General features: G+C 34.3%; 1 protein-coding gene across 1 annotated transcript; it reads left to right on the top strand.

Annotated features, from left to right (window-relative positions):
- The first annotated feature begins 573 nt into the window (after positions 1-573).
- On the top strand, positions 574-24,747 carry LOC133190255 (DNA excision repair protein ERCC-6-like 2). The gene is made up of 28 exons (XM_061325765.1): positions 574-677; positions 1,283-1,390; positions 1,676-1,773; positions 1,990-2,086; positions 3,443-3,571; positions 4,205-4,329; positions 4,545-4,651; positions 5,214-5,342; positions 5,996-6,079; positions 6,319-6,455; positions 6,551-6,650; positions 6,776-6,835; positions 6,995-7,110; positions 7,282-7,397; positions 7,503-7,586; positions 9,093-9,238; positions 10,871-11,101; positions 11,304-11,375; positions 11,527-11,672; positions 12,316-12,411; positions 15,155-15,254; positions 15,399-15,551; positions 15,957-16,128; positions 16,403-16,510; positions 18,719-18,870; positions 19,432-19,544; positions 19,892-20,094; positions 20,209-24,747. Exons 1-28 carry the CDS (start codon positions 634-636, stop codon positions 20,952-20,954), a joined length of 3,972 nt encoding a protein of 1,323 aa, XP_061181749.1. The 5' UTR covers positions 574-633; the 3' UTR covers positions 20,955-24,747.
- The last annotated feature ends 561 nt before the right edge of the window (positions 24,748-25,308 follow it).

Here is a 25,308-nt window from a genome sequence, read left to right as displayed (position 1 = left end):
ATGATCTAACCTGTATGAGAGCCACACACACATACATATATATATATATATATATATATATATATATATATATATATATACTTTTATTAACAATATTTTTTTAAATATGCACAGGTGGCTCATCTAATGGAGAAAATAGATAAGATATATTTACTGTCAGTTGACCACAGAATATTCAAAGCAATCAAGAAGATGTAGAACAAGAATAAGTTTAATTTTTTAACAATTAATCTGATCAAGGTATTCCAATTTTTTAGAAAAAAAAATAAGAAACTGTAATTGAACAATGGAGGTATTGTGGATTTAATGTAATTGATAAATAAACAATTATTTGTTTAACTTGTAAACTCGCTCTCATTTTACAAATAATTTTGATTGACTAAAACAAGACAGATTTATGAACTCTCTATTAACAATTTTCAAAAGGCTTTAAACTATTGTTTCCGTAAGATATTTTTTTCTTCAATCTAAATAGAACAACTTTGCTAAGAGCAATTTCTTTTTAATATATTTAGATAGATCATAAATTAGTGTATCACATAATTGTAATTCCATTCTTATTATTCAGATTTGTGTAGACATTGTATTTTGGATGGAAGAGTCCCTACATCCTGAAAATCAAGAAATACTTCAATGTTCAAACCACTAACTGGTTCTGAGGAGGGAAAATGGTTAGAGTAAGTGTTTACATTCATGAATGGTACTTCAAGATATAATTGTTCTTACCATGCATTCAGGCATTGTAAAATGCATTCAAGCATACATAGATCTAAAAAAGTTGTTTCCTGTAAACCCATCCAACCTTTTCAAATTAGAGACAGGTTAGATATTTTTTTCTGGCAGATCTGAGTTTGAAAAATACTGACAACTAAACACCTTATGCAATTTATATCAATAATGTTAATTTAAGCTTTACTTGATCTATATTAAATATGTCAACTAAGTCAGCTTGCCTTTTATGAAAGCTGATGATCATTATTATAGCATCTAGAATTTTTTCCATGACTTTTGGGTTCATTTGTGACACATGCTGCTTGACAGCCATATTGGATGTCCCATGCTTGAGATCCTACAATAGCCAAAAAGAATGAAAAGTAAAAATTCCCTACCTACCGCCCCTTGTTTTTTTTTTTTGGGGGGGGGGGATGTTACAGGAGAAAAGCATAATTTGTTTGGCTTAACGGATAATTCCATATTTTAGGTATCCATAGAAAAAAATGGAATTCAGAATTTCACATAATAACTATTAATTAATTTATACTGTGTTTCATCCATTACTTAGGGAGAAGTATGCTGATATAGACTATGAGAGTTCTAAGAGCTGCAAAACTTCAAGATCAAAGAAAGATACAAGACCAGAGCATGTTACAGTGCAGTCTAAATGTTCCAGGTGAGAGACAAATGTGCATGGATCCTAATTCATATCAAACATTTCTTTCTAAATCATTCATACTGGTCATAAATGTGATAACAGTAAAACACACTTATAACAAAGTGCAATGGACGGACGATTTTGCTTTGTACGTTATAAGCTTAATTCGTTATATCCAAAAGTTTACGATATATTTTAAAGTCATGGGGAATGAAAATCTTTTCGCTATAACCGTCAATTCGTTATAAGCGTGTTCGCTATAAGCTTGTTTTACTGTATAGAGAGGTAAATTTAACATTGTAGTAGCAATACAAAGGCCTCAGAAAAACAGCAGGGGAAGAAGAGGTGTCATGGCTTCATTAACAATCTAGGAGATAGAGAAAAGCAGGCAGAATCATCAGGTTTGGCTTTCTGAGTGATCTGTTTTCTAACTTGTTATGGTGTAAACATTTTAAATTGAAGCATGCACAGTTTTGTATCCTTTTTTTTTAATTTGTAAGTGAAATTAAAATATATGATAATTTTCAAAGTTCTGTTTTTAAAAGTTAATAGAATGAAAACATCTAAACATTTCCAAATGATGACTGAAAAAAATCTACCTTTTATGTATTTGACAGAATCTGATGTGGAAATTATTGAAGAAGAAAAGAATATCCCTCAGAATGACAGTTTGTTTAAGCCACTGAGAGGAAATGAAGAGGCAGAAAGATTGGAGTAAGAATATTCTGATATTTTAGTCACAACGTATAATCAACTAAATGTATATGATGTAAATGAAGAAAAAAATTAAGGTTTTATATAAAAGTACATTTAATGCAAACCTGGCAGGCCCATAACAATGGTTTCGGGACTGTTCAAATCCAGGAATTTGCCAATGCTCTACCTTACAGCAATAAAAGGGGGGGGGGGGGGGGGGGCAGCAACTAAATGGAAATTTTCTTTAGCAGCTAGCATACTTATTAGTACTGTGAAATCACTAATTTTTGTTGGGGTTTAATTTTCGTTGCTTTCAAGGTACATGTATGAAATGTAATTTTTCAAATATATTACACTGTACTACTGAAAAGGTCTTTATCCACAAAATCAAATCCCCACAAACCAATATATTTTTCTAAAACTATGAAAAATTTACCCTTGAAAATATGAGATTTTACCGTATACATGTATTCAGAAAAGAGTGCTCTCCCCTTGCATTCTATGGACCTGCCAGGGACACAATAGAAAAAATCTAAGTAACACAATCAAGGCAAGATTCACTAACACTAGGCCTCAGGGCCATAAAACTTGGACGATCTCACTTTTGATCTCAGTCTCACTTTTCTACTATTAATTCCTTTGGTAAAAGTGAGACTGAGATCAAAAGTGAGCTCGTCTAAGTTTTATGGCCCTGAAGCTAGGTCTAAACTCAAGATGCAGATAATTTATTTTAAAAAAAATACTGTTTTAATGATTTGTTTTTCATATAACAAAACAATTATGGACTGTGTTTTCGGGCAACATTGATTATGTTAGCCTCCTCGGGATGAAAATATTGCTGTCGGGCAATATTTCATCCCTTGGAGGCTAACATAATCAATGTTGCCCTCAACTCCAGTCAATATTTGTATAATATTGACACAGCCCTAATCTCGAGTTTTTTGAGATAGGGTTTTCAAATATTTATCATTTTCTTCTTTGAATATCCTTTGACAATGTAACATTTTCCAACAATTGTTTCATGACTTAAGATTTATAATCATCAAAGCTTCAACATGTTAAGATATTGTGTGAAAAGTTTGAGTGAACATTAATACAATTTGATAAGTCATAGAAAAGTCATTGTAAATTAACTCATAGTAACTGCAAAGATACGCAAGGAATACCCTAAATGTCAACATGTATAAATAACAGAGTTCACACTTGGAGCTCCATCAACCCAAGATCACTGTGAAATTTTGTAATTTTTATGAATTATCTTTTTTTTTTTTCTGAAATTAATTTTTTTTTTAAATCATTAGGGTGTTGGCAGCTGCCACCTCTGCCATCTCTTTTGCTTTGCCTTTGTATACATGTATAGTTTAATCATTACAGAGTCAAATATAAAACAGCATTTGAAGCTGAAGATGAAGTACAGAAATGTTCCACAGCAAAGAAACCCAAACTGACATTTATAACTTCAGAAAATACCCCAGGAAAATGTAGAGGAACATTAAAGAATGTGTATGTCATGTACTAATATTACCTTAGAATACAGTGAGGGCAATTCAGTAACCTCTTAGAGTTTATGTCTGTAATGATGTCATGACAGAATATCTACCCTTGTTTAGTTTTTTTAAAGACCCTCTCTACACTTGAGCAAAATGTATTTTTAGAGATTGAGAAAATTATATTGTACAAAGGTGTAGATATTGAACATATTTATCTCATTTTTAACTTAGGATACCTTGCATTTCCCCCAGGAAAATATGTTTAAAGATTATGAAATACTGATGAACAGAAATCACTATTTTTCAATTATGTGAGGAAAATACATGCCAATAAAGTCTTCAATTAATTTATCTTGGCCTATTAAAATGTTAAGAATGCTTGAATTGATTACAAATTGAGTAAAACATGGTAGATTTCAATTTCTTTTATTTTAGTTCTAAGGGCATGCAGACTACTCTAACTGCATAAAAATGCCACAGAATCGGAACTCTTAAGAGTGCAGTGTAGAGAGGGTTCTTAAAAGCAAATTTGATTTTTTGGATATGTACAGTGTATTTGCCCAAAACTATTTTGTTTTGTATTTTGAAATACCTGTTCATTAAAATATTTAACAATTGAAGTGATATGAGATATAATTATTAACAGGGATAGTACCAAAAAGCCAATTACACCCATACAATCTGAAATAAAGGCACAAAGATTGGCTGCCCTTGAATACAGTCCTGATACAGGGGAGGACAAAAGTTTCACACATATAAAACACAATGCAGGTAATAATATAGGGAGACAGTCTAATAAAATCAGCTCCACAAAGGAAAGGAAGAAGTATTGTCATTAAGGGTCATGAATGTAAACTTTTGAAGTAATAACTTTTTTTTCAGACATCTTACATGAAAATGCTTTGAATTAATCAAATGACAACAGATGTTTCTATTTGTGAGTAAAAGTTTCAAATTGATTTTTTTATGGAATCTGCTCAATTTAGGTTTTGATGCAGAAGAGTTTGAAAAACCAAGGTTTAGGGGCAGAATTCCTCCAGCTGCAAAAGTCCCCTTCAAGTTGTCTAACCCAAGAGATGACAGACAGATAGAGGTAAAAAAGAAACAAACAAAAAGATCTGTTTAAACCGAAGGTGACTGTCAAATCTTTCCCATAATAAACCCTATGTAATAAACATTCCAATCTTTTGACTGAATTTTAAACCATATAGTCAAACCTCATTCTCTAACTCAATGGGACCAAAGAAAGACTTCGAGAAATATCAGAGGATTTGAGGTACAGAGGGTAAAATACTTAAATGATAAGTGATTGGCACTTCAAGATTGCTTCGACATATCCATGGTATTTGAGATACTGGTGTTCAAGATACCAAAGTTCAAAGTTCAACTGTATTTGGTTACTTGAAAGATTATGTTCAGTTAAAGGAAGTTATACTGCATTTAGAGATTTTTGTTTTTGTTGTTTTTTTTAAATTACAATGTATGTGAAGACAACTGATCACTGTGTATCATATTGTTATGAAAACTGATTGAAAGATACATGTATGTCACAGTATGCAAAGAATGAGACCATAAGAACCAGTTTGAATATGACAAAGAACACAAAATATATAAATAGTTTGATTCTAGAGTAAAAGTGATTGCTATTTATTTAGGTTCCAGCTCCTTTGAATCAGCATTTAAGGGATTACCAGAGAGAGGGGATAATATTCTTATATGACCACTACAAGGAAGGAAAAGGGGCCCTTCTGGGGGACGACATGGGGCTGGGGAAAACTGTACAGGTCAGATGAGGAAAAAAAAGAACTTGCTCAAACATATAACTATGTTATTATCATTGTTCTTGATTTAAACATTCTATAAAAAAAACAATTTTGTAGTGAATTCATTTTACCATCAGTAAGTGAAATGTGGAATTTTCTCTTGCCTTGTTGTTACTTTGTCTAGACTGAAGTGAAAGTATTTAAGGAATGAATTTAATAGCTACCCATTTTATACGGTATTAACTGGGTTGGGGCAGTTTACACTTTATAAACCGCAAAGCGGTTTATAAAAAAGCGTAAACTGTTCCAACCCAGTTTATACTGTATAAATTGGGTAGCTATTAAATTCATTCCTTATAATTTAATTTTCATTCATTTGGTGTAAGAAAAAAAGATGAATGTCCTTAAAAAATGACTCCAATTTATACAAAATTTGAATGTAACGTCAGGTGGATCGATACGTTTTTGACGCAAGTCATTGTGACGTAGGCAACCCATTTTATAAAATATAAAGTAAATTTTTTATCCAATCAAATAAAGCATTACAACTAAAATTAAATTATTTTTAAATCAACATGCATGTTTAAATATTTATAAAATAATACTAAATTGAAAACCTTATTTTCTTAATTAATGCCCTTGTTGGTCACACAGTTAAGATATTCTCCTTGTAGGTCATTGGTCTACTAGCAGCACTACTTGGGAAAAAGTGCAATAAGACGGACATCATGAAACAAAAACCAAGATTCATCAGAGAGGTGATTTATCACAACAGAAGATAATTTTAATTTTGAGTCAAGCCAGGCTTTTTATTTAGCACTGAAATGCTCTGAAGCACAAATGACCAACAATGACTCCAGAATAGTGCTCATGTATTTGAAAGTCACAATACTTGAGTGTTTGAGGTCTTCCTTTTTTCCATACAAAAGTTTATGTTATACATGTTTGCAATTTCATGTTTTGAGAGCAAGTCTGAATTCTGTATTACCTTCTTCAGATGTCAGATGACAGTCTAGAGGAAAAGCTAGAGGAAGACACAATATACAGATGTCGGCCATTTCTAATTATTGGTCCAGGGAGTGTGCTGTATAACTGGATGGATGAATTAGAAGTCTGGGGGTATTTCACAGTGGGGTCAGTCTCATTTTGTGTTCTGTGGGAGGGGTGGGGGAGGGGGGGTGGGGTCAATACTGATTGAAAGTAATTAAGCTCATTGTTTTATTTCACAGGAAATACCATGGCGGTGAGAAGTCTGAATGCTTGTCCAAATTAGAAAAACAAAGTTTAGAAATAGTTGTGACTACTTTTGAAACTTTCAGAGAAAACCTGGTAAGAAATGACACCATCAATTATACAGTACAATGAATGTTTTTTGTTATAGTAGACAAATGGCATGCAGAATAAATTATTTCATGTTTACTTTTGTGACATTTACTGTGTAAAATTTGATATAGAGTGAACTGAATTCAGTGGAATGGGAAGCTGTTATAACTGATGAAGTTCACAGAATCAAGGCAAGTACCAAAACAAATAAACACAGTACATCACACTTGTTTATAAGACTGGTGTAGCAATGGAAATGACAAGAAAGACAGAAATTTAGTCTGTAAAAATTCACAATGTTAAAAATCATCAAATGCTGCAGCATTTCTACAAAGCTTTTTTTCTGACAGGGATTAAAAGCCCAGGTGACCAATGCTCTACGGTCAATAAAGACCCGGCGTCGGTTCGGACTGACAGGAACAGCTTTACAGAACAATATGAGGGAACTCTGGAGCATTTTAGACTGGTTAGTAAACTGGTCAGATTCAAGATTTATATATATTTATATACATTTTCTTTGATAAATTATGTATTATGAGACATGCACATATGTATCTGATGCCATAGGTCGCTGACAATGGTAAATAATTAGGAATTGGTTCAAGTTTGATGCCTTAACTTTTCTGTTCTTTTCTAGGGTTCAGCCTGGTTGTCTTGGCAGCATTGATTTATTTACAGAGGAGTTTGTGGTTCCTATAGAAACTGGACAGAAAAGAGATGCCACAAAGAGGGAACTGGCTATGGCCAGAAAAGGTATTGATGATAGTTCCAAGGCACATGTAATAAACAAATGAGGTTTAAAACACATCTAAATGTATTCATATATATATATAAATTTCTTCTATTCTAATTTTAAAGTGAAAGAGAAATTTGCTGCCATCAGAAATAAGATCATGCTTAGAAGAACTAAACAACTGATTGCTGATCAACTGCCACAAAAAGGTAAAGATGTTTTGGTATTATGTATGTTAGATTTAGAAAAGAGTTACATGCAATTGGAATTGTTAGATTTAGAAAATAAATAAATTTCAAAAAATGAAGTGGGAGAAATTTTACATAGCACAGTTTGAGCTCTGTGTTTAAACTAAATGAATTTTTTGCATATATATTTTTCACTCGGTTTAATTTTTGAGGCGCATCACTAACAGCGATGTGGCCTCATTGCTGTCGACCCCCATTTCTTTCTTTTCAATTACTGCGACGAGAAAGTACTCCACATTATTCATTCTAAATACACCATTGAAAATAGTGCAAATGTATATTGACAAGTTGGTGATATTCATTGTTTATTTTAAATATCAAATAATATAAAATCTCACATAGATATGTTGTTTATACTTTGAAAGCAGCAAAGATATCAAAAAAGAAACAAAAACAAAACAAAAACAGAGAAAGAGCAAAAAAAAAAAAACAAACAAACGTGTGCGCTATGCGGAGTAAGATCTATTTGCATCACAACAGCTCGTGCCCTAAATTATTAGGCCTTGTAAGGCGACATTGCTTGTACGAATATCTGAGAAAAATAATGTTATTTTATAAAACATCACTAACAATAGGAACAAAATGGTTGTTTTTATAGAAATAGAAGGGATATCATTATTTTTTCACTCGATGAAACAAATAGTAAGATGTTCAACTGAATAAATTTTTGCAACATGCACCACCTTTCGGGAAAAAATTCCAAGAGGAAGGGTGACACGAAACGGTGAAATGATCGGTTTTTGGTGAAATGTCAGTTGAATATGATGAAATGTCTGATAAAAAACTGCAATGACTGTGGATTTCAATTTATAGGTTTACAAATACCGTATAAACATAGACTTTTTGAGTTAATTTAATCAAAAATATTGGAGATGTGTTTCATAGTATACCGTATACCACGCCCGATTGCCTTTTTTTCTTTATTCCGTACTATTTATATGAACATTTCATGTATCCCACTATGGTTTACGTAAAATGCACATAATGAAAGAAACGGAAAAAAATTCAGATATGAAATTATATAGAATTTTTCAATAACCATTCATTTCTAAATTCTCGTTCATTATTTCATCTTTCTACTATGATTATAATGAAAGAATAAATAAAAATTAAAATATAATTAAAATCAATTATAGATTAATTTAAATATCAATGAATTATAATTGATACGACTCAAAATTTTTTTTTAACCTCAAAGAAATGATATTTTTTATTTTTATTTTTATTCCTGATTTTTTTTCATTCCCTCAAGATGTATGTTGAATTTTTCTGAGTAAGAAAATTTGAGTTTTCTACCTTCAATGCGATGTGCCTCTCAGGCCTTCAGGCCTTTGATTATAACATAGATTCTTTTTCTGGTACCTCCATTGAACATGAACATGCATGACCAGTATTTTTCTTGTGTATACAGAAGACAGTGTTGTATTCTTATGTTTCATGACCAGTAACTTTTTCTATTGTAAACAGATGACAATGTAGTGTTCTGTCGCTTGAGTGACCTACAAGAACAGGTGTACCAGTTTACCCTGGAACACCCAGGCCTGGTACATGTGATGTCAATGGATGATCCTTGTCACTGTGGAAGTGGGGAACCCCGTAAAAACTGCTGTAAGGTATGGAAATACACTGGGGAACCCCTGAAGTACTGCTGTAAGGTATGGAAATACACGTACATCGGGGAACCTCATAAATACTGCTGTAAGGTATGGAAATACACCAGGGAACCCTGTGTATACTGCTCTAAGGTATGGAAATACACCGTGGAACCCTGTAAATACTGCTGTAAGGTATAGGAATACACCGGGGAATAGGGATGTGCGATTTTATCGATATACCGGTATATCATAATTTTTGATTACGTGATACGTATCGTGATACAGAGACTAAAATACCAGTATTTTAAGTACATAATGATAAATTCCATAAATTTATATTTATTTATTTATTCAAATTTTCAAATTACAATTGCAGAAAGTCTAAAACATGTTGAGTATGGTAAAAGAACAACATCTTAGCATCCAAACATGCCTTATTTTATATAAATTAAAAAAAATGAAAAAAAAGTGAGGCTATGTTTTTGCAGCACATTTTTAGGAAAAAATTATGAAAATTCATTTAAAATCATTGTAAAATTTGGGGAAAAATCGTAATCTATCGTGATACCCTTTCCTACCAGGGAACCCTGTAAATACTGCTATAAGGTATTGCAATACACCAGGGACCCCCATAAATACTGCTGTAAGGGAAATACACCAGGGAACCTCATAAATACTGCTGTAAGGTATGGAAATACACCAAGAAACCCCATAAATACTGATGTAAGGTATGGAAATACACTGGGGAACCCTGTAAATACTGCTGTAATGTATAGGAACACACCAGGAACCCCATAAATACTGCTGTAAGGTATGGGAATACACTGGGAAACCCTGTAAATACTGCTGTAAGGTATGGGAATACACCTATAACACCAAATGGGTAGAGACGTCTAACCTTGATATCTCAAACTCAGTTGGACTGGTGAAAAGTTGTATATCCAATAAGAATTCAAGATTCGGAAGTTGAAATGTGAATTGAAGCTGTGGTTTGGACCATGAGCTCGCTTCATATTCAATATATTATCATTTGAGTCTTAAATTTTGAGATACCCAAATTCAAATGTAAAGTCATTCCACTGTAAAGTAATTTTATAATGTCAGTTTGGTTCACTAATTTCAAATAGTTCACAGTACTTATAGAAAAGTGGTGATTTTAATGGCCAGATTAGCTACATTTACATTTACTGTCAAACCTCATTATCTTGACTTTGATAGGACCAAGAAAAATCTCAATGTATCTGAGGATTCTAGATTACAAGGTTAAAATATGAAAAAAAAAAAAGCGGTTGGGACTTCCTACTCTGTTTGACATATCCATGATATTGGAGATATCAACATGTGAAATACAAAAGTTCAACTGTACTTTTCATTGGTTTTGCTGTTTTATAAATCTATTTAAGTTTGTTGCTAGTAAAAAAATAATAAAAATTTTACTCATCAGAAAGATAAATATTATTGCCAATGAAAAAGTCTTGTTTAATTTGGGGTGTTTCAAATGATTCTTAACAATAACTTTTAGTCACAAACACAAGATTATCTTTGGCCACCATTAAACTCTGCTCTGAAATAATGCAAATCATACTGCACTACTAGGGCTGATCATGAGGTAATGAAGAGAAATTTTAAGACATGATGATTTTTTTTCAGCAAGTGACCAAGGAGGTGACAGTTACGGGGTTACAGTTTATTTTTATGCACCTCCTGCTGAAGGTCTCTAACCATGCTGCTCTTTTAATTGAGAATCCACACCGTGAGCTGTCCAAGTACTCCAAGATGGTCTGTAAAGCTGTGTTTGAGGAGTTCCCTCACTTTTACAACCACACAAAGGAGTCGGCATTTAGAACTTTGTCTGATCCTAAATATTGTGGCAAAATGAGGGTGAGAGAAATATTTCTTTTATGCTTGATTAATATCTTTATCAGTACAAATACAACTGTACATGTAAATCTGAAATATTAGTGGATGTAAAGGGAACATGTGCTCTATTTCTTGATTTTGACTGCCTGAAGAACATTGTGTTAACAGATGAGGCTTAACTTGGTCTTATAAATCTTATAAATAATGTAACATGGTTTAACAGATCCTGCAGAGATTGCTGAAAGTTTTCCAAAGAGACCACAGCAAGGTGCTCATCTTCTCCTACAGTACCAGGGTGAGATTACTCTGCAATGTACAACTATGGCAAAATGCACCCCAGAAAAGTGGCTTGTCCTTGAGAGATAAAAGACTGTTTAATTTAGACTATGTACATTTGTATTCCACTATTTTGAATTGACTTTTTGGTTTTTGTTTGTATTGTGTAGGTATTAGACATTATCGACCAGTATCTGATCACAACTGGGTATGAGTATCGTAGATTAGATGGCAGCACTAGTATGTCCAAGCGGTCAATGCTCGTCAGAGAATTCAACAGAGATCCAAACATCTTTCTGTTCTTAATCTCAGCAAAGTATGTTAATTGCATATGTATTAATGGATAATATTTCAATAAAAGTGTCCAATTATATCTTAACTGTGTAACAGATAGAGATCCTTACAGCTCTCAGTTATTATTTTAATCATTTTCATCACAATGTCTCTCTTTTAAGCACAAGTAGTACCTCATTAAGTTGAAATTTTGATTTTCATAGAAACATTTTTTTTAGTTTACACAGATAGACATTAAATATTCAGCATTTGTTTGGGTTGCACTCTTATAGCATGCAATTTTAAGGTCAGACGACACGTTCCTCAAAAATGTATTTTATATACCTTGGTATTATATCAAAAATTATACATAATTGTCACTCTCTTGTAATTTCTAAATTGTTTCAATATGTTTAAAAAAAAATAAGTACACCAAAAATTGTGAATTTGGCAATTCAAAAGATTACCCATAAGGATTATATATGAAATATCACCCTTTAGTATCTTGCCCAAGTGCCTGGTAAGGTACCTCAATTTTTGGTGAGGAAACTTGTTTAGGAAGTTAAACTTCCATGACAAATTCTTGGGAAAAATTATATATTTTCTAGGAACGTGTCGTCTGACCTTAATACAGCCATTGAAGTCAATACCTGTAAATAGATGTAACATTTGTTTCATTTCTGTAGAGCAGGGGGATTGGGTTTAAATTTGACAGGCGCCAACAGAGTCATCATTTTTGATCCAAGCTGGAATCCAACAAATGACCTCCAAGCTCAAGATAGGTACAATAAGTTTGTTTGTTTGTTGTTTAACGTCCCTCTCGAGAATATTTCACTCATATGGAGACGCCACCACTTGCTGGTGGAGGGCTGCAAATTTATACCTATACTCAGCACTCAAGGCCATTGAGCAGTGAGGGATCTTTTTCGTGACAACACCTACTGCAACAATGAACCTCGGCTTATACGGTCTCATCCGAAGGACCGGTCTCCACGTCCTGCAGTGGATTCGAACCCTCTAAGTAAGGATCAAATCCTTACTTTGTGACTCTAGAGCAGACGCTCTAACACTGCGCCATGCGGTCGACTTATACAATGAGAAATTGGAATTGGAATTAGATTATTTAGTAATACATTTTTGTTTAGCTCAGTTCAACCTTCTGTAATTTTCTTCATTGTTTTTAGCTCACCTGAGCTGAAAGCTCAAGTGAGCTTTTCTGATCACATTTTGTCCGGCGTCCGTCTGTCTGTCCGTCTGTCTGTCTGTCTGTAAACTTTTCACATTTTCGACTTCTTCTCAAGAACTACTGGGCCAATTTCAACCAAACTTGCCACAAAGTATCCTTGGGTAAAGGGGATTCAAGTTTGTTCAAATGAAGGGCCACACCCTCTTTCAAGGGGAGATAATTAGGAATTACTGAAAAAATAATGGCATCATTTAAAAATCTTCTTCTCAAGAACCATAGGGCCAGGAAAGATGAAACTCATGTGGAAGCATCCTTAGGTAGTGTACATTCAAGTTTGTTCAAATCATGACCCCCGGGGGTAGGGCGGGGCTGCAATGGAGGATCAAAGTTTTACATAGAAATATATAGGAAAAATCTTTAAAAATCTTCTTCTCAAGAACAGCAAAGCCATGATGAGTCATATTTATATGGAAGCATCCTCAGGTAGTGTAGATTCAAGTTTGTTCAAATCATGACCCCCGGGGGTAGGGCGGGGCCACAATGGAGGATCAAAGTTTTACATAGAAATATATAGGAAAAAATCTTTAAAAATCTTCTTCTCAAGAACAGCAAAGCCATGATGAGTCATATTTATATGGAAGCATCCTCAGGTAGTATAGATTCAAATTTGTTCAAATCATGACCCCCGGGGGTAGGGCGGGGCTGCAATGGAGGATCAAAGTTTTACATAGAAATATATAGGAAAAATCTTTAAAAATCTTCTTCTCAAGAACAGCAAAGCCATGATGAGTCATATTTATATGGAAGCATCCTGAGGTAGTATAGATTCAAGTTTGTTCAAATCATGACCCCCGGGGGTAGGGCGGGGCCACAATGGAGGATCAAAGTTTTACATAGAAATATATAGGAAAAAATCTTTAAAAATCTTCTTCTCAAGAACAGCAAAGCCATGATGAGTCATATTTATATGGAAGCATCCTCAGGTAGTGTAGATTCAAATTTGTTCAAATCATGACCCCCGGGGGTAGGGCGGGGCTGCAATGGAGGATCAAAGTTTTACATAGAAATATATAGGAAAAATCTTTAAAAATCTTCTTCTCAAGAACAGCAAAGCCATGATTGGTCATATTTATATGGAAGCATCCTGAGGTAGTGTAGATTCAAGTTTGTTCAAATCATGACCCCCTGGGGTAGGGTGGGGCCGCAATGGAGGATCAAAGTTTTACATAGAAATATATAGGAAAAATCTTTAAAAATCTTCTTCTCAATAACAGCAAAGCCATGATAAGTCATATTTATATGGAAGCATCCTGAGGTAGTGTAGATTCAAGTTTGTTCAAATCATGACCCCCGGGGGTAGGGCGGGGCTGCAATGGAGGATCAAAGTTTTACATAGAAATATATAGGAAAAATCTTTAAAAATCTTCTTCTCAAGAACAGCAAAGCCATGATGAGTCATATTTATATGGAAGCATCCTCAGGTAGTGTAGATTCAAATTTGTTCAAATCATGACCCCCGGGGGTAGGGCGGGGCTGCAATGGAGGATCAAAGTTTTACATAGAAATATATAGGAAAAATCTTTAAAAATCTTCTTCTCAAGAACAGCAAAGCCATGATGAGTCATATTTATATGGAAGCATCCTGAGGTAGTGTAAATTCAAGTTTGTTCAAATCATGACCCCCTGGGGTAGGGTGGGGCCGCAATGGAGGATCAAAGTTTTACATAGAAATATATAGGAAAAAAATCTTCTGAAGAAGAACAGAAAAGCTATGTTTAGTCATATTGATATGGAAGCATCCTGAGGTAGTGTAGATTCAATTTTGTTCAAATGATGACCCCCAGGTAGGATGGGGCCCAATGGGGGATGGAAAGTTTTACATAAGAACATATAGAAAAAATATTTCTTCTCAAGAACAGAAAAGCTATGTTTAGTCATATTGATATGGAAGTATCCTCAGGTAGTGTAGATTCAAGTTTGTTCAAATGATGACCCCTGGGATAGGGAGGAGCCACAATGAGGGATCAAATTTTTACAAAGGAATATATGGGAATTTTCTTTAAAAAATCTTCTCAAGTACAACAAAGCCATTTGTTATATTGACATGGAAGCATCATCAGGTAGTTTAAAATTCAAGCCCCCCCCCCCCCCCCCCCCCCCCCCCCCCGGTTTTTTCAATACTGAACTGATTGTGCTTTTGCCTAGCCAATGTGCTCAGGTGAGCGATGTGGCCCATGGGCCTCTTGTCTTTATTTTGTTCTGGAATTTTGTTTTGATCAACAGTACATGTCCTTCAATTTTATATTGACAAACTGTAATTTGAATGATTGTTTATACAGGGCTTACAGGATTGGTCAATGGCGCGATGTACATGTGTACAGATTGATATCATCTGGTACCATAGAAGAAAACATCTACCTGAGACAGGTGTACAAACAGGTAGGAACCTTAAAAAAGTCTTTTAAATATTATACTTGAAATTACATGAACAGTAGTATTCTGCTTGGCAAATACTAGGTATACTAGTAAACATTTCTTCCTCTCTCTCTCACCCCACCCCCTTTCTTCCTACACCATGTTTAGCAATTAGACAGTGTAGCAGTTGGGACTGAAAATGCCAGGAGATACTTCAGAGGGATAGCTGGTGACAGGAAGAGGTACGGGGAATTGTTCGGAATAAAGAATATGTTCCAGCTCCACACAGGCGACTCCAGTAGAACAATGGAGATACTTAGGGTAAGAAAAGGAATGTATCAGGGGATATTGCAGCAACTTATACCAGACTACTGTAACCAGGTTTTATTTACGTGGGAGAAATATCCACAAGTTTTGCAACCTTTTACTCGCAAATATTTCTAGCCACAAACAAATTATTTAATATTATATTTAGATGTACATTGTATATAGAAATTTTCCTCAGTTGCAAAAATTAATACTTGTAGTCATGGATGGATTTCAATCTTATGCATTAAAATTAAAAGTTGCCTGGAATAAAAGATTGTATACATTATCTTTAAAAGATGTTCACTTAGAACGCATTGAAATTAACTTTTAGTTTTGCTCCTCCATTGTAATTTTTAGATTTGAAGGAAATAGCTATAATGTATATCAAACTCAACCCCTACTTAATAATTCTTTCAGCAAAATGAGAACCTTGAACAGAGTCTCACAGAGTTTAGAATGGCCAAGTATGTACCAGGGGCCAGCCGCAGATTTAGTGTGGAGGAGGATGAGATGGAAGACATGATTGAAGAATCCCAGACAGGCGAGGAAGAAGACGAAGACTATTTGTCCAGATATCTTGATTTACACCGTAATGCTCGCTTGTCTTCTGATGTACTGTTTTCTAGACAAATTTTCATGCAACATAAAGAAAAAGATTGAATGGGGAAAAAATTGTCAAAATTTAACAATTCTGCCACAGGCAGACAAATTTGTTCATGGCCATATAGCTTGAATTCTGGTGTGGTCCATCCCATTTTACTCCCTTCCTGTTACAATTCTAAGTATATCATTAGTATTTTTATATTTTAGTAATTTTCTAGCAATTAATAACCCCTTTGTTTTTCTGGTTTGTTATACTACAGACAGTGATAGTGAGGCAGAGGAGGTCAAAGGTAAAATGTCAGAGGTCAAAATCAAGAGAAAGAACAGTAAAGGAAAGGATTCCCCCACAAAAGAAGGAACTCTCTTAGGTAACCGCGTATCTGTTCCAGGATAATTTTATAGAATTCATTTCCATTGCACACAAATACAGGTATTTGGTTAATGTTTCATCTTTTATTGCGATATAGCTTGGTCTGGGGAAATAGGCTAGATCTTGAGGAACTGGAATCTTGCTGACTCCTTCAACAGTATACATTAACTGTATATTGCAATACTTAAAAGGAGAGATGTGCTACAAACTGTTTGCATTGATACTGAAAAAAAAATTTATTTACATTTGCCAATTTTTATCAATGAAATCACATTATGTCAGAAGAAGTGGCTTATAGTATTCACATTAGGTGTTTGATAGGAAAAAGAGATGAAAGGCGGGAGCTGGCTTTATCCAATAATAAAAATTGCAATATAAATATAAGGAATGTGTCTCAGACATAGTTACTTTTGTGAATCATCATCCCAGGTTAGTTACAACATCATAAACACATTAACATTGAAAATTATTTAAGCTTACCTCCCCTCTGTTTTCATAATCTGTATTGTTTGAATGGATTTTAGAGGATGATCACTGTTTGTTATCTTCACATTTCATGTTTCAATGTATCAGTCAGGTTTGAGATGCGGCATTTTCAGCCAAATCACCAGGTTTATATTTTGAAGCAGTTTAAAGTTTTTGGAACAGATCTTATTCCCAAGTAACTATAAGCCCTACATTGACCAAACTTGCATAGATAATAGATCTAGGGATACAAACTACCATACTGCTTCTGTTGTAGAATCTTACCTGCATTTTCTGGGTGACTTTTTGGAGTAGGTTCATTTTTAAGTAACTATAAGCCCTAAGGTGACCAAACTTGCATAGATGTAGGTGATAAATCTAGGAATGCACATCACCATACTTGCTTCCAATGCTGGATCTGACCTACATTTTCCAGATGAGTGACCAGATAAGTTTTTGGAGCAGGTCCATTCCCAAGTACATGTAACTATAAGTCTTATGGTGACTAAACTTGGATGGAAGATGCATCAAGGGATGCACACTACCAGAATTGCTTTGTATTGAATTTGACCTACGTTTTCTGGATGAGTGACCAGGTTTAAGTTTTTGGATCAAGTTCATTGTATTGTAACTTTAAGCCCTACCTAGATCAAACTTGCATGGATGATACAGTACTTGTAGAAATGCACACTAACAAACTTGCTACAGATGACTGATTTGAGCTACTGAGTAGCTCAGGTGAAAAATGCTATCTGTTTTCATCTGTCATTGTTCGAGTTTGTGTCATGCATATACTTTTCACATTTTAAACTTTTCACTCAAGAACCACTGGACCAATTTAAATCAATTTTCCACTGAAAGAAGTATTCTTGGGAGAAGGGGATTCAGCTTTGTTCAAATGAAGAACAATGCTCCCTTCCATGGGGAGATAATCAAGAAAAGGCAAAACTAGGGTGGGGTCATTTAAAAATCTTCTTCTCAAGAACCATTAAGCTATAATAGTTGAAATTTGTACATGTTATATGAAACACTTCCTGACATAGTGTAGATTCAAATGTGTTTAAATTGCAGCCCTCAAGGGTAGGGTGGGGCCACAGTATAGGGTCAAAGTTTACTATGGAATATTTAGGATAAATCATTAAAAGTCTTATTTTCAATAACAGTAGGACCATGGCTTTACTTAGGAATATATATGAAAGAAATCTATGAAAATTTTCTTCTCAAGAACTACAGGACCCTAATTACACATATGCTAGCATCATCAGGCAGTGCAGAGTCACTTTTGTTCAAATGATGGTCTGCGGGGGAAGAGTGGGGCCAAAATAGGGTATCAGAACTTTATGTGAAAATATACAGAAAATGAAGAAAAAAAAAACATTTTAAGAATAGCAGATTATAGGTTATAGCTTATAGAGTCTTATCAAACTGTAAAATGTTTTGTGACTTTAGTCTAGGCTACATATATAACACTGGTTGAGGTGAGTTACGTAATCTGTGATTACCTAATACCATTATATTTATTAAAGAGTAACAAGTCTCTGCTTGATAAGATTTTTTAAAATACAGTTAAACTTCGGTATCTCGAACACTGATATCTCAAACACCATGGGTATGTCGAAGTGATTTGGAAGTCGCAACCCCTTATTCTCAAGTATTTTACCCTCAATATCTCGAATCCTCAGATATCTTGGTCCCATTGAGTTTGAGATAATGAGATTTTACTGTAATGACCTATTTTCAGGTGAGGAGGATGTTGTTCATGTGTTGAAGAATCGTAAGATTGTGGGAGGGAGTCGCGCTGAGGATCACATGTCGCGGTGTGCTATGCAGGATGTTTTTGAGCTCCATCAGAATTCACAGGAATTGGCTGCCCACTGCCAGCCATTATCAGAGGTACATACTGTAAGTGTACATAAATTGGTGTATTCAAAATTTAGCACAATCCCTGTCTATGAAGTTGTTGGCGAAATCATGAATTAGCGCTTTACACGTCCATACTGTATATTGTATGTATAATTGATTTCTTGGCGGTATTCATGAATTAGTGCATCATTATCTGTGCCAAAGCCGCTAAAATATGAAGCCCACTTTTTTAAGTACACATACAGTAGTAGAGTAGACACCAGCACTTAGGGCTGTTCTACTTTCAAAGATCAAAGATCTGTCCTTTAAAAATAATAAAAATGATCAGCTCACCTTTAACATATTAGATGTACCTAGGTACTTATTCAAGAAATTTAAAGTCAAATTCTTTATCACTCGTGGGAATGAGTTTCTTTCGTGCCAAAGATTTTTTTAAACAAGAAAATTGTCAGTACATGTATAGAAATATTATCAATATGTTAAATTATTTGGTCAATATAGAAATATTATCAATATATTGAATAAAATATTTAATATAGAAATATCATCAATATATTAAATAAATTGATGTTTGTTATTGTATCTTTACAGCCTGATAGTGAGGAGGATAAAAAACAAAACAAACGAAAACAACAAACTTCTTACACCACAACGATAGGCAATAAAACGGTGCTGATTGGTCAAACCCCTCCTCTAATTAGGATGTATGTATATGCAATATGTACCTAAATAATTTCAGTTAGTCTTGATATTAAGTAAGGCATGACTATTTCTGATAAAAATGTTTTATATGTGCCATGACTGTAATTTGAGTTAAAAATTAGAAAATAAAGTAATTAAGAATACTTGTCTAATCGGAACACCACTGGTTCCAAAATTGGCTAGATTAAGCAACATTTACATTAGAAATAATATTAAACAATTGAATTAACTGAAAGGGACATAAAGACTACATTGTATTTGGCAAGATTTTGTAATATACAATATCCAGATTTGTCAAGTTTTACTGTGTTTCTCCTTCAGACGTAGATAATTTGGGTTATTTTCCTAGGAAGCATTTTCAAGAGATGACAGAATTTAAGAAAAAGAAGACCATGGTGGAGTTTGCCGAGGAGGTTTTGAAATCTTCCTCACAGGAAAGAAAAAATATATTAGAGTGTTTTTACAAGCACATACATCCTGACATTACCCAGGTCTTCCTACAGAAAGAACCAATAAGAACTACCACAACATCAGAAACAAGCAATAGGACAGGTGGGAATTTTTGAAGTTTATTCTGTTACATAGGAATATTGAGGCCTTAAATATATCATTGAAAAAAAACTGTAGAGATTTTTGTTTAGATTTTCATCTTACTTGCATCTTCAGGTCAGTCTCCAATGGATTCCAATAAAGAGAGACAGCGAAAGAAGAGAAAGGGTGTGATGCAGAAATCACCCATAAAACCATCATCCTGTGCTGTCTCAAAAGAAACAATTATGACTGAGGTCAAAAAACAAGGTGTCAAGGCGGTCAGAAAAAGTAAACCTCCTCTCTTTGTACCAAGTTACATTGAGATTAATGAAGATGAAACAATGGATGCCTCACACAACAATGCGGATTTCAGCACAGATGATCTGCTGCAGGAAATAGCCAAGCAGAGTGATGAAAAGATTGCTGAAGTGGCCAGTCAGAAAGAGGAAAAAGTGACTGAAATGGATGAAGGGAGAGTCAGGGTAGAGAGTGAAGGACCTAGTACCTCAGAAACATCAGTTTTGGATGAACTCTTTTCTTCTTCCTTTATGGCAAGAATTCAAAGAAAACCAGCACCAAAGAAGAATAGACAAGGCAAGACTACATGTGATGGATCTGATGAACTGTTTTCAGACTCTTCTTCAGCTAAAGAAGAGGTTGGGGATGAAGGAAGAATTAGAGTGGACAACACATTAAAGGATGATGATTTAGATTGTTTTACTGATCCATCAAGGAAAAAGAGGAAGGGGTCAAGGGCACAGAAGATTGTGTCAAGGTTAATTGAAGAGAGTGAGGCCACATACAACAGACTTCCTAAAGTGGCAATTGGAAGTCAGTTAGATCAAGTGGAATCATGTGATAGAAGTCCAAGTCTATTTTGATTATTTGAAAAATATGTATAAAACACATACATGTGGACTGTGCTTTTTATTCCAGTCCAGAAAAATTTCAGGGCTAGGGATAACTTCTAAGCTCCCTGTTCTTACATCTTTTATGCTGAAATATGTTTGAAGTGAAGTCTTTTTTAACAAGAATCTTGTTTTTAAAGGTTTGGAAAATTCTTTATAATCAACAGAAGCATTGAGAGAATTAGCATTATGATGTATTGTTATCCAAGATGGACTGTTTTATTTTATTTTCATGATTTTAATATTATATTATTTTAGAACTGCTGTTTTTATAAATTTAATTATACATTTAATTTGAATGAAACACAAACCTATGTGTATCTGTAACATTTCTTTCAAGTAATATCTAACAAGGTTAAAAATGTCTAGTAGCATCTGCAAACATGTACATGTAATTTTTGAAAGGAGATATAGCATGTCATTGAGTGGTATGGTACCACTATGCTATTTTTAGATCAACTGAGTAACTTAGATTACCTATTAGTATCTGTTCCTGTCTTTTCGTTGTGCATTGGGTGTAAACTTTTGAACATTTTCAGCATTTTCTCTGGAAGCACTGAACCAATTTCAACCCATTCTGATGAATAGTATCTATGAGAAAAGAGAACAGAAAATGTGAATTTTATATTCTCTGCCTCCCTAGGGTTGGAGGTGGAACCAAAAACATCAAAATTAATGTTATCTTCAGATTTCTTTTTTACTCTAGACATTAAGCAGTCAAAATGCATGATTATGCTAAGAAATGAGCCCTCTATGAAAATTTATGAAATTCAGTGCCCCTGGGTACAGGGTTCAGGTGCCAGGATGAGGCTATATTGGTATTATATATTGAAAATGCATTACATCTTATAAAATCTTTTTTCCTTTTTCTAGAAAACAAACTGTTTGCATGATTATAATGACTACTGAATAATTGACCAAAATTGTGAAATTCATACCCCCTTGTTGCATGACTCAGGCCCCAAGATAGGGCTTACATGTATATGGTCATATATTGAAAATGCAGTACATTTTAAGCTCACCTGAGCCGAAGGCTCAAGTGAGCTTTTCTGATCAGAGTGTCAGGCGTCGGTCTGTCATCCGTCATCTGTAAACTTTTCACATTTTTCGACTTCTTCTAAAGAACCACAGGGCTAATTTCAACCAAACTTGCCAAAAGGCATCCTTGGATGAAGGGGATTTAAGTTTATTCACAGGAAGTGGCACACCTTTTTTCAAGGGGGGATAATTACAAATTCCTGAAAATCTTTTAAAAGTCTTCTCTAGAACAGCAAAGCCATGATTAGTCATATTTATGTGGAAGTATCCTCAGGTAGTGTAGATTCAAATTTATTCCAATCATGACCCCTGGGGGCATAGGGCAGGGCCACAAAAGGGGGTCAAAGTTTACCATAGGAATATATAAGAAATATCTTTAAAAATCTTCTTCTCAAGAACAGCTTAGCCATTTTTAGTTATATTTATGCAGAAGTATCCTCAGGTAGTTTACATTCAAGTTTGTTCAAATCATGACCCCTTGGGGTAGGGTGGGGTCACAACAGTGGGTCAAAGTTTTACATAGGAATATATAGTTATAATGGTTAGGGGGCATTTGAGTAAACATATAACGGTTCAGGTCCTGGAGTGGGACTTACCAGTAGTTGGTCATATATTGAAAATAAATTACATCTTTGAAAAATCTTTATTACTAATGTACGTGTAACAGACAAATTGCTTGTGTGAATATAATGAGTAGCTAAAACAGTTGTAAAATGTGTGTGGCCCCCAGACCCAGATATCAGTTGTTCATATTGAAATTTATTATGCATTGTACATTATCTTCATTTTGAACTTCTAGGAAACAAGCTGTGTGAATATGATAGTGATTATAGAGTCCTCAACAAATTATAATTTTGTCATATAAGTGAGCCAAAAATGGTAATAGCCTGAGAAACTCATGACACTCAGGTGACTGTGAAGGCCCATGGGTCTTTAGTCTACTTTTAACCTTCAATGGTTGTTTGTTTTGTTGTATCATAAAAACCGTTTACTTACATAAAGTTATCTTACAAGTATTTTATATGAAAATGTTAATGTATACATGTAATGAATTTTGAAATGTATATGTGCAGGGGTTGAAATTTTTTCTGGAAAACCCACTAGCCCAGGGACTACTGATCAGTAAAAATTTACTTGCCCAAACCTCAAACTAGCTAGCCCAACAGTTTTTATGCAAAATGAAAACAAAACAAGTTAAAGTTTTAAATGCTCTGGGGACAGGAACAAATTAAACTAGTTTTCAGTCAAAAGAAACCAGTCTACATAGGAAAGCTACAGTAAACTGACGATCGAGAACTTTTTCCCGTTCTGCTAGTCCGATGGACTATCGTTACATTTAAATTAGCTAGCCTCAGTCTTAAAATAACTAGCCCCAGGCGTCGGGCTATTTCAACCCCTGCTGATGTGAAAGGTGTTAATAAATATATACATTGTAAATGCAAAAATGGGAAAAAAAGCAATAGTTTCAAATTAAGATCGATCCAATCACAGATTACATGTAGTACAAAACGGCAATGTCTGTTATTAAATTCCTCCATTTATCTATTGTGAAAGTAATATATATATATATCCTTTGGCGCCATCCTCAGTTATAAACCAAGGATTTCTTCACTCATCTCACTAAAGTTGTGTGTGTTAATGCCATTTATAGTTGACGGTTGAAAAGTTAAAGTCATCACGTTTATCATAAAGCTTGGTTGTTAGATTACCATTAACGTCTTTTTCTAGTAAAATATCCAAATATGAAACAGGTGTGACAGACTCTGTGGTATCTTTTATTTCAAGCTCACTTGGATATACTGTAAACAAACTTTCATTCGTGAGCAAGAAATATCCGCGAGTTTCGCGACTTTTTTTACTCGCGAATATTTATCATCGCAAACCAATTTTTCACCTAGGTATTTATGTAGAACGTTGCCTCGGTCGCCAAAATTAATAGTCGCGGATGGATTCCAAACAGAAGAATCGCGAATAAAAGATGTCGCGAATAATACTTGGATTACAGTATCGTGTCGACATATGAATGGGAATAACTATTAAATTGATAATTGTTAATACGTCGTCGATATATCTAAATGTCGAGCTGAAGGCTTCAGCAAGAGATTTCTTTTTCTCATGCATAAGCTTTTGAACACATTCTGCTTCATTTGTATACAAAAATAGATCTGCTAACAACGGGGTGCAATTGGTACCCATAGCAATTCCAACAGATTGTTGGAAGACCTGGTCTCCTACAAAAATTGTCAATCAAAAACTTGAGCATCTTTTTAATATCAACTTCAGAGTACTTGTGTGTAGAATCAGAATGTTTTTAACAAAATAATTTTGCCAAAAAAAAAACTTTTGTGACGAAAATTGGCCGGCACGCTGCGCCGGGTCGCGAGGCCATTGATTTTTTTTTAGTCGTATGTATGAGGATGCCCAAGTTGTGTGTTTGAGATCTTCTTTAGAGCTGTATGCCTAAGAGTGTGGATACAAGTTGTTTGTACTTCTCGTTGGAATCGTATGAATTATCATTCCCTATTGATTAATCATTTATATCCATATATATAGGAATAATAGATAGTGATGCAATTGTATCTGTAAGGACACGGATATTAATTTGGGGTGACTGCTTGAAGTAATGAGTTAAGATAACAGTCTTAATAAATAATAAGTAAATTGTAATCAAGATATAATGATACAGAAGCTGCAAACTTCAAATAAAAGCTTTTAAAAAATCCTGAAATATGCTAGTATCTTTTTTATGCATTTTTAAACATAGTTAATAATTAAACTACTCATTAGATAAATGGAGATTAGAGTCGTCCCGTTCTTTTTCGACAGCTTCAGCAATCGATACGTGCACTGGAAAAACTGTGAAACATTCACAACTTCCGCTTGTCCCCCAGTATCATTCCTCACTTTCCGCGCTTCTTAATTATACCTTTTGTATCGCAAGATTTAGTGAGGACTTTCACGAGAAAACACAGACGATGTGAATTCTACAGAAAAGAAGAAATGTTTAATTATCCCGAATCTCTCCATCGTTTTCAAGACAGAGAACAGTGTGTGAAGCAAATCTAATGATATTGATTTCATCATAAAATATAGATAGTCTCGAATCGGAGTTCGGGAGAGCCTTCCATTAAGCTGGTAAGATTTTGAGCAGCAAATATTCAAACAATAATTAAAGTTTAGACACAGCGCCAAGACTCGATCGATGGGGAACCGTACTCGCAGAGTACATGAAGAAGAACTGGGTTACAGACAGCCAGTGCTGTACGTAGAACTCTCTAATCCTCGCTGT

Source organism: Saccostrea echinata, unplaced genomic scaffold, assembly GCF_033153115.1.
Source record: "Saccostrea echinata isolate AGI-Se365-2 ecotype Australia unplaced genomic scaffold, CSIRO_AGI_Sech_v1 ptg000022l, whole genome shotgun sequence".
Lineage (NCBI taxonomy): Eukaryota > Metazoa > Mollusca > Bivalvia > Ostreida > Ostreidae > Saccostrea > Saccostrea echinata.
Note: the sequence above shows the minus strand (reverse complement) of the source record. Positions and strands in the feature narration are given on the sequence as shown.

What these genes read in the sequence shown, in the direction of transcription:
- LOC133190255 (XM_061325765.1), top strand. Translation starts at nt 634, where the DNA reads ATGTTCAAACCACTAACTGGTTCTGAGGAGGGAAAATGGTTAGA. An exon ending in TGATCAACTGCCACAAAAAG is followed by an intron (nt 7,587 to 9,092) that starts GTAAAGATGTTT and finishes TATTGTAAACAG; the next exon opens with ATGACAATGTAGTGTTCTGT. An exon ending in CCCGTAAAAACTGCTGTAAG is followed by an intron (nt 9,239 to 10,870) that starts GTATGGAAATAC and finishes ATTTTTTTTCAG; the next exon opens with CAAGTGACCAAGGAGGTGAC.